This window comes from Vavraia culicis (assembly GCF_000192795.1).
Source record: "Vavraia culicis subsp. floridensis unplaced genomic scaffold supercont1.5, whole genome shotgun sequence".
Classification (NCBI taxonomy): domain Eukaryota; kingdom Fungi; phylum Microsporidia; family Pleistophoridae; genus Vavraia; species Vavraia culicis.
The window spans coordinates 88,022-98,006 of NW_007360608.1; the positions used below are offsets into that span (position 1 = coordinate 88,022).

A 9,985-nucleotide genomic window follows, 5' to 3' on the forward strand; every position below is an offset into this window, starting at 1 on the left:
TGCCTGTCAGCAAACAACCCATTCCATGGTACACTTTGTTTGCAGTACCTAGGCTACTAAGAGATACGCTTAGCTGTAAACATACCTCATTTAATGCGCATAACCACCAATTCGCATTTTTTGCACTTTTTCATCAAAAATTGAGCTAAACGTACTTTTTACCAAAAGTGCTTTGTTTACCACTTTAGTTCACGGCACAGGTACCCTTTAATTATACACCCCTAAACAAGAACAATGCCGAAGAATTAAACGGTCAAATATTATTGAACGGTTCAGGAGTGCTAAACTTGATAACAGAAAAGTTGTTTATTTAGGTGGTGCTTAGGGGAAGATAAATTACTTTTAGCGGCATGAACTAAAGGGTAATGTGCAGCGGATGAAGAGAGGTGAATTAATACAAATTTAATTTATTAGCATTTTTGTACTGAGCTATGAATGAATTTAGTTTATTGACAGTGTTGCAAGAGATAATAAATTATTGCTTGCATGTAGGAAGATAAGTTATTCATAGTGGAGATGAAGAGAGCGATGCGCATGGTAAGTGAATGGTAGAGTGGTACCTCCACTTTCCCACCACATACAAACAGATCATTGCTCTTTGAGTGCAACCATGCACCGTTACGTGTAACAAAATGTTTTACCCTCCACATGCCAAATCCGCATATAGAATTAGAAAACGAATACAAACTTATCAAACAGCTGCTTTACAAGAGTAAAAACCAGCATAGAAGAACGCTCATATATAGAAAGATGAAAGAGCTGTTTAAAAAGATAAAGGGGAGAGAATCAATGAACGCAATAAAAAACGTATCTCGTGATTTATACGTGCTCACCAGCAGTAATGTACCGTTAGGGCACTTCATAGGATTTACTTATGTAATAATGGGCATATCAGCTAAGGTGTATTGCATTGCTGACGAACTAGAAATGGATGAGGTGAGAGAAAGTAATGCAAAAGAAAGTGATTCAGATGAAATTTGTGATGTATTCGATAAAATAAGAAAAAATGACTTGAAATTGTTATAGATAGAATGGAATCAGAGTGTTTCTGGTGTAGAAAAGGTATTTTTAGGCTTCAATAGCAAATACATGACAACGCTAAAATTATTATCTTTTTCTGTGAATGCTAAATAAATTATTTGCCCCAAGCGTAAAAACCATCACAGATTTGTTCTAATGTTGGTCTACAGCCAGGTATTTAAATACATCATATTGCCGATATGTGGCCTAGTTAACGATATCTAATGAGTTGGGGCCAGAGGTGCTCTTAAGATTATCTTTGAGGGACGACTTGACCCAATACCATAAGAAAGTACTTGGTACTCCATTTATTTTACGTTACGTAGAGAGATTGGTTAGGATCCCCTGCGCAATATCTTGGTTATATTTTGCAATCACGGTGGACATCTCTACCAGCTCGTTCGTTGTCACGTTCGTGATCAGTTCAGCACTCTTTGTGGCGATAGACTGCACCTCGTCCGTAATATCGGTTGTCATCTGCGTGTGCAGTTCAGATAGCGCAGTTGTGATGTCTGATGTTTCCTTGGCAGAAACCTTGTCTAAAAGAGCCTGAACCAGAACAAGTACGTTTCCTACTGCTCCTTCTAATCTGGAAATAAGTTCCTTTGTACCCTCGTCCATTATTGTCGTAGTTCCTCCTGTTTCGTACGCCTGCACATCAGTGATCAGTGATTTGATATCTGTAATAAATTTGTCGAAGAGTGCCTTGATATCACTGTATAACTGCTGCATTCCTGGTTCAATGCTGCCTGCCATTGCTACTGGATCCGGGAACTTTAGCTGTGGAATTATAGGGTCGTTATTATTTGGATCGCTTAATATAGTTTGTATTTGATCGTATAGCGACTGATTTTCAGATTGTATTAGCGCCTTGAGAGCATCTGCCTGGCTCGTACCGGATGTGTCCGTCAGTTTAACAATGTTATTATTAAGAGTTGTGATCAAGTCGCTTATCGCTTTCGTAAGTGTTGTATTCTTTTGCTGCAATACATCGGTTGTTGATGATATCTCTTTCTGTGTTATTTCGTTCACTATTGCGTCCATATCAGCTGATGCATCACTAAGTATCGTTGTAAGACCTGTTTCGATGTCCTTGTTGCCAGCATCAATCACGGGCGCAATTACACTTTTCTCTTTTTCTGTTGTGGCACCAACGGTGTTAGAAATGGTGATGAGTGACGTATTAACAATGTCAGCAATTCCTTTGTCCAAGTCATCGCATCCCCTTATAATCACGTCCAATATGGTTTGAATATCAGGTATCACAATTCCTCCACGAACAGCATTTTTGGGATGTGTTTCTGCAGGCACGGCATGCAAACGTGATACTAGTTTTCTTCTTTGCTGCAGCTGTGTGACCGCCGGTGGGCGAGGACCCGAGAGTAAGCGGGGAGCTGTTCTTAACTTCAGATCTCTTTTAAAAACCCTTGGTTGTGATTGCAGCTGAAATGGCTTGAGTCCAAAGTTAATTGAAAGTACCTGGTCTAAAAAGATGGATAAGACGGGTAAGAAGTTCATGATACATGTTCAACGAGCACATTTATATTTAATTTCGAAATCGATCTAGAACGAAATATGATTTCTTGCATTATTGGACATATTTATGCGTAAAATATATAAGAATATTATTAAGCATAATTATAATCGTGGTAACCGTGATACCAATGCCAATTTTATTCAATGACCAATAAGCACATGTTTTTTAGTGCGTGTAAAACGCTGTACCAAATAAAATAACGTTCTTAAACACAAAAAAATTTATTCCGCTCTAGAGATAGAAAAAGAACAGCAAACTGTTCATAATTAACAAAGTTTGGTTTAAAATTCAATTTATTCCATAAGAAGATGCGTGCTCAGATCATTAATCTGGCAGTATCAGCTAAAAATCACTACAAAATCATATAATGAAAGGGATCTCGCAACAATTTCATAATGATTGTATTTGTAAGAACTCAGTTTATAAACAGTCATAGCTACCCGTGTTTAAAGTTATTTTTTTCAATTCTGTTATTTTTCTTTTTTCGACTTCTTCTATTTTCATTTTTTTTACAAAAAGTCATTTATCACCCAATTTTCCTCATTTTCACACATTTACCAGATAAAAATGGCAGGGTACCAATTCGGTTCTTACAGCAGAACAAAAAACAACTACGAGTGATATTATTGTAACAATTGTAAAATATTATAATGTGATTAACGCTATTCCAAAGCACTTTTTTCCTTTTCTATCTGCCGGTAATACCCCTTTACTTATCCGTGCAAGTACCGAAAAGAGCAATTCTAGTTTTCATTATTTATTGATGTTTGTGCTCAAAACTAAGCAATTCTGTGTTGTCTTCGTAATATTTGATTCATTGCACTGAAAATAATGGTTATGGATAGATTTCGGCCCATGCTATGCATCATGCCTATTGCTGTCATTTCATAAATAAAGACCGATCAAAAGCTGATGCAACACAACGAACGTTTTTACTATACCGGTATGTTAAGATGATTAAAAAATGCTTTTAGCGGAATAATACGTCTTATTGGGACTAAAATACAAAAAAAGAAAAAATAGAAAATAAAAATAAAGAAGAAAAGAGATAAGGAGGGGATCTATGTCCATGATATTTTTACGATGTTTTACGATGTTTTACGATGATCAGTTTTGTGTATGTGGTTCTTTGTGGTGAACAGGCAGAGGAAAGCAATGTAATTGAATCAATACCATCTGATTATGATAAAGTTAAGTTGCAAGAGTTTAAAGACTTGATAAATGGCTTTGAAGTCCTTGAAAGTATTTATTTCGAAGAAAAACAACCACTCAAGCAAGATATCTACGATGAGAATGTTGTGAAAAAACTGGAATATTATATAGGAAAATTTTGTCGAGGAACTGGTGAAATTATCGCATTTGTTGACTCATTGTGGAATCGTTTGAAGTGCGATATAACAATAAAAGAGCAGATAAAATGTGCTTTGGCACAGTATACGGAGCATAGATCTAAATTGGTAAATGAAAAGTTGGAGGAATACGACCTACAAAATCACGCATCAGAGACTAGAGCACAACAACAGTACCCATTGCTAAAGACTCACTTTGTACCGTTGAAGGTAGCAACAAGTGCACTTGAGGGTGATTTGATTATCATCAATTACTTTGTTCCACTTCTTTTTAATTTAGGAACAAAACAGAGGAAGCAAACGAAAAATGGAAATCGCTTGCGAAAGGCTCACCATTGAATTCGGAGAATGCTGTTCATGGTGTACTCAAGAAAATGTGCAGAGTGAGCAATCAATCGATGGATGGGAAGACAGAGAAACGAATCATGAAGCTGAGAAATGAATTGGATAAGGTATACAAGAGCGTAGATGATTTTTTCGAGAAATGTACTGGCAAAGTTGCTAAATCTGATGATTCATGCCAGAAAAGAGGCTTTGCAAGGCATAATTCAAAAAGCTTTGGGCCCAAGGCAGGTTCGGGCACACAACCAGCCAGTGAAGTACAATCAGTGATCGATCACAGCAATGATTTGGCACAGATATCAATTCCAAATCCTGACTCATCAACCGCAGGGAATGCACCAGATTCTTAACTGAGTGTTTTGAGCGCTAGAAATAAAAGGCAAGTTCAAATAACGTATTTTACGCTTTCTTCAATTTACGCTTTTATTGTTCGTTCCTGTCAATGGTACATTCTGTTATTGATGCCTATCCCTGGCAGAATGCAAACCGTGGTTCAGTCTAACCATGCTAAGAACAAAAATAACCAATCAAACACCAGATGGTGTAGCATACGCTGCATCGGTGCGTACAAAGCATTTTATACGTTCTTAATTTTGCATTACATGTGCGTAAAACGAGGTTGAGGTGCGAACAGCGTGCTGTTGTAGCCCTCGTACACGCGGTGCCATCGCTGGGCCGACATGAAAAGGCAACAGCCACCAACAACAGCAATTCAAAACCAAAATATTTTAATTTTGTTTCACGAGCAGTGAGCGTACGATGTAACGCTCCGTTTACGATATTTTATCGTTGTAGATGGTGCATCATCATCACACGGTTTTATACCGGTCATAGTTTTAACGAGTGCTCCATAGCAGCACAACCGAATTATTAAAAATGATACACCGCATTTATAACGCTCTATTGCTAGAACGAGTTTGTATGGCTCTGCGAGCACGTCGTATTTACACAACTGCATGTCCACCCCACGCCCTATTCTATGCCATGTCAATACCTACATCCTATTCTATGCCATGTCCACTCCACACCCTTGAACCACATTTTACACCCTGTTCCATACCATTTCAATACCTACGCCCTGTTCCATACCATTTCAATATCTACGCCTTGTTCTATGCCATGTCATATTCCCAGCTCTATACACCCCCAACATACCATTCAATCATCCGACTGCTCAGCAGTCCCTCATCAATACTCCACACACTCTCATCAAGCATCTCATAATAACTCTCAGCACGGCTCAGAAATGCTTTCTTATCGTTCATCAACAACGGCATCCTCGTAGCAGGCAGCCGATCAAGATACGGCCGCACCTCCGTTCCCCTGTACAACTCATTTAGCATCCTCTTGAACAACGTGTTATCATCCTTGGTGCACGAAATGTACCACCTAAACTCAACGGTCTCCTTAGAACCTATGAGCATGAGCATTTCCAGGCTGCGTATGCTTTCTAGCAAGCTGTCGTTCTCTATCTCGGAAAAGTAGATCGGGAAGAGCGCGCTCAGATTGTTGTGGTGGAATTTGATGAATATCACGCTTATCAGGTTGTATATTTCGCGTTTTACCGGCTTGGGATACTCGATGAGCTCGTTGATTATCGGAATTATGGCTGGGAGGTGTGCTGAAAATGCCTCAAAATCGAGCGAAAGAATGAAAAACGATATTCGTTTGAGAACGGATGCCTTGTTCAGCGAATCTGCTTCCTTGCCGGTGAAGAAATTGGAGTTAAGGCGTGAGAACAGCTCTTGTATGCGGTCAGCATCGATTTGCTGCAATAAAATGCTCTTTTTGATGAGCGAGCACTTTGTGCCCTTAAAGAACGTTGCAGATTCGAGAAAGTACTCGAAGTACTCCTTGATGCCTATGTTGTGGTAGATGAGCGTGTCTAGACCGATGCTCTGGCCGCTGTTGCACGATGTGCAATCGTTTCGTATGCTGGATGCACCCCTTGAGTTGTCATTCTCGCGACTCTCATTTTTGCTCATAGCTTCTTTTCTGCCCCTATCGCCACCCTGGTGCACAAGCATGACGTGCTCATACCGCTCGTTGTACCCCTCCACCTCCAAATTAACCTCCTGCTCTCGTTTGATAAGGAAATACGCGATCGAGCACACGTAGCCCCTGCTCCTATCGCTCAAAGGCACTCCACAGCCCCTCAAGCACACCCTCATCAGATTGCTTCCAATCTTTTTCTTGCTCTGCACCGCCTTGCACAGGTACTGCAGGCACATCTCAATAAGTCGGTGAGTGCTCGCCTTTTTGTTCATGTTGCTCATCAGGAAGTAAAGATGGGACACATTTTCGATTTTCTTCTGGTTGGCGATGTAATCGTTGAAGAACAGGTTGAAGTACGATGTCCCGCTTATTTTCAGCCGCTCCAGAAACACGTTGTTTATCGCTAGTTTTTCTGTTTCTGTGATGGTACCGATGTCTATCAGCTTGGACAGGTCAACCGCGTTCTTCAGCACAGGACCGTTCGGTGCGAACACCCTGTTTAAGTACGCGTATTTGTTGCTCTGCAGCACCAACAGGAAGATGCGCCTGTTCAGCTTCTCGTTGAGCGGCAGGCGCGTGCTGAAGTACTTTATGTACGCGTTGATGAACGTGCTCTCTCCTATTATTATGTCTAATATGCTGTTCATCACCGTTTGGAACGTAAAGCTGTCCTTCTCAGGCAGCTCTTCCTCATCCCTTAGATCGTAGATCGTGTCCACAATTATTTCTTTGTTGGTGCTGTAGGCACCGTGTCTCCGGTATACCACCGATAGAATGAAAAGCACCCTTTCCGTGATTGTCCCCATATCAAACTCATGTTTGCGCTTGTTCACCCGTTTTATGACATCCAGCAGGAACACCAAATCAATCTGTTCCACCGTGCGTGTCACCCTGTTACTGCCTGTTTCGTTCCTATTCTTGATACCAACCGTATTGCCATCATCTCTGCCATTCTCATCTCCTTTATTGTTCTCTCTGCCGTTCCCGTCCTTAACACCAGCCGTACCGTCACACCATGTCCTACTCGCATCTCCAACAGCTCCATCCACCCGCAAGCAATCAACACACACCCCATAGTACTCATTAACCACGGTCAAATAAAAATCCTTCAGAAATTCCCTGTTCTTGATCTTGAACACGATGTTGTTTCTTGGCACGCTCTCCAAGAAGAACGGATACGCGTTCTTGTCCGCCAAGACATGCTCAACCAACTCCAACGTGTCATAGAAGAAAGAGAGCGGTGCTCGTGCGTAAATTGCGCTGTAATTGATCGATGGCACCAAATTTAACCTGAGCAGGTACTTAACAATGCTGATCACGAGCACGTACTCCTCACTGGTCTTGGGCAGCTGGGCGTACGTACGTACGGCACGCGCATTGAATATCACATCGAACAGATTTACGCCCCGTCTCAGATGCTTTACGAATTTGTGGTTGTACTGCAGCATTTTGTGCATCAGTACGATGTTGCGGTCATCGATTATTTTGTTGAACAGTGCTGATGAGCTCAGCGAACTGAAGAACGGAATGATCGGGCGGTTGCTGATAATGTTGAGTGTTTTGTAGAACGTAAAGGTGTTAAGCACGTTGAAGGAGTATTTAAGTATTTTGAGGCAGATCTGCTCGCATTTATTGCCGTGCTTGTTCCTTTGGTCCACAATCACGGTACTCTTGTCATTTTCTTTGCGGCTGATACCGCTCGATTGGTTTGTTTTATCTTCGCCGTACCGTTTTTCATCACCGGTTCGTTTTTCATTTTCAATGTCTCTACCGGTACGGTCACCAATATTTCTCCTCTTCTCTCCCTGCACCTCATTTTCAATGTCTCCACCAACACTTCCCCCAATCCCACTTCTAAAGTTTCTCTCCATACCTTTCCCAATATTTCCTTCCGTTTCGTTCCCCTCCCCAACAACTTCTTCCTCAACCACATCCCGGTCATAATCAATCCTCCTGCTCTTATTCATCTGCACCTCCTCAATCAGCAATTCCTCAAATCCTCTCTCGTAAATGAGCTCGTACGCCATGAAGAGCTTCTCATCGTAGCCGTAGAAAAGACGTACAAAAAGGGTACGCTTGCATCTTTCAAGCGCGCTGCTTTTAAGAACGTGTCTAAGTATAAAGAACACCTCTCTCAGATCCTTCTGCTCAACATAGCTCATCCAGAACTCGTGGTGGAACGGGTTGAAGTGCTTCACAACGATGAGCAGGGTGTCATTGGTAAGGTTAATGCGCTCGAGCGCTATGTACTTTACGGGCTTGCCGTTGCTGAAGTAGAAATTGTCGAGTTTGCTCTCAATCATTGCATCTACCGCTTCAACGTTCGATGCACACGTATCTATCGATTGGCCTGAACTGTTGTGCTCCATCTCACCCGTGCTGTCCTCACCAGGTGCAGGCGTGCTCACGAGCAGATTGCTATAGTTCACCGCATACATCAGTGCCTCCTGAAAATTTATCAGATCGAGCAGAATGCGCACAACCTCGTTCAGCCGACCCTCCTCAAAAATATCGCTGTTTATGCTCAGCATTAACAAAATATGCAGCGCATGAACGTTGTTCTTTTTCTCCTGAAGTGTTGTGTTGGTAAACAGGAATTTGATGAGATTGAGCATATCGTTCGGGCCCACGTCCTCGGGCAGTGCAATGCCCGCTTTTGACAGCTCGTCGAGCGTAATGCTCTTGTCACTCTCGTCATGTTTTACCTGCCGTGTGAGCTGTGCCATGTCGGAGCCCTCTCCACCAGCCAATCTTATTTCGCTTGTCTCGCCACTGCTATGCACACTGCGTGATACCTCCACATTACTGTTTCCAACACACGCCGTGCCATTCTTCAGCACAATGCCCTCTCTGCCCATCTCACTCGCGTTCATCTCGTTTGTGTGCTCCTCATCGCTTTTATGCTCCCAACTGTTTTCTCTTAACTCTTTGGTTTTGAGTGCGCTGTTGTGGCCATTTGACAAACCCCTTGGCTCGTTCACTGTGCCAAAAGCTTTGTTTACGGTTCTTAAAGACTGCTCTGAACTACTACTTGATCTTCTTACATCCATTGGTTGCTCTATCCGGTCATTTCTTTCATTCAATAACTCGGTTCTGTTCTTAGGCGTCCTACTCGCATTATTCGATAATTCAACACGTGGGTCGTAGGGTGCTTCATCCGGTTCATTCATTTTATCGCGCGTTCTTTTGTTTACTTCATCATTCACTTCTCCATGTACGTTACCATTCAACTCCTCGCTTGCTCTTTGGCTCATTTCATTATTCAACCCTTTGTTTGCATTATAGCCCAATGCCTCATTTATTTCCTGTTTCATTTCCTTGTCTTCCTGCTCAGTCGCATTCGTGGTTATTCCTTGTTTCAATTTATCATCCCCTCGCACACTTGTTCTTTCCCTCGATCTATCGCTATATTCTTCTCTACCCGTGCTCTTATCTACTTTTCCTCTAGATCCTTCATCGATCCTCCGTTTCTCATCATCAATGTGTCTCTCCTCAGTTTCTTCACGTTTTGGTAGATCTTCAGGCGTATGCCTACCTTCTTTTCCTTCTTCTTTGTTCATCTCCATCGCCAATTCATCAGCACGGTCCGTCTCTTCATCTCGCAGTATCGTTGAACCCGTCCTTGCTTGTCTTTCATTGTTACCAGTGATACTTTCGTTCTTTCTTTCACCTGGTCGCTCTCCACTCTTCGTTTGATCATAGTTCGTGCCATTCTTTTTCTCCTTACCTTTTACTTCATCCC

General features: G+C 41.9%; 5 protein-coding genes across 5 annotated transcripts; 3 read left to right on the forward strand and 2 right to left on the reverse strand.

Annotated features, from left to right (window-relative positions):
- Positions 1–283: 283 nt before the first annotated feature.
- Positions 284–1,026, forward strand: VCUG_00469 (uncharacterized protein; the record flags this gene model as incomplete). The annotated part of the gene is made up of 1 exon (XM_008075300.1): positions 284–1,026. The coding sequence occupies exon 1, from the start codon at positions 649–651 to the stop codon at positions 1,024–1,026; it is 378 nt and encodes a 125-aa protein (XP_008073491.1). The 5' UTR covers positions 284–648.
- Positions 1,027–1,315: 289 nt separating this feature from the next.
- VCUG_00470 (uncharacterized protein) lies at positions 1,316–2,538 on the reverse strand (the record flags this gene model as incomplete). Its single annotated transcript, XM_008075301.1, has 1 exon — positions 1,316–2,538. One exon carries the CDS (start codon positions 2,536–2,538, stop codon positions 1,339–1,341), a length of 1,200 nt encoding a protein of 399 aa, XP_008073492.1. The 3' UTR covers positions 1,316–1,338.
- A 1,122-nt stretch (positions 2,539–3,660) lies between these two features.
- VCUG_00471 (uncharacterized protein) lies at positions 3,661–4,245 on the forward strand (the record flags this gene model as incomplete). The annotated part of the gene is made up of 1 exon (XM_008075302.1): positions 3,661–4,245. The coding sequence occupies one exon, from the start codon at positions 3,661–3,663 to the stop codon at positions 4,243–4,245; it is 585 nt and encodes a 194-aa protein (XP_008073493.1).
- A 35-nt stretch (positions 4,246–4,280) lies between these two features.
- On the forward strand, positions 4,281–4,598 carry VCUG_00472 (uncharacterized protein; the record flags this gene model as incomplete). The annotated part of the gene is made up of 1 exon (XM_008075303.1): positions 4,281–4,598. The coding sequence occupies one exon, from the start codon at positions 4,281–4,283 to the stop codon at positions 4,596–4,598; it is 318 nt and encodes a 105-aa protein (XP_008073494.1).
- Positions 4,599–4,986: 388 nt separating this feature from the next.
- Positions 4,987–9,985, reverse strand: VCUG_00473 (uncharacterized protein; the record flags this gene model as incomplete). The annotated part of the gene is made up of 1 exon (XM_008075304.1): positions 4,987–9,985. A coding segment is annotated over one exon (4,601 nt), but the record flags the coding sequence as incomplete, so codon positions are not given.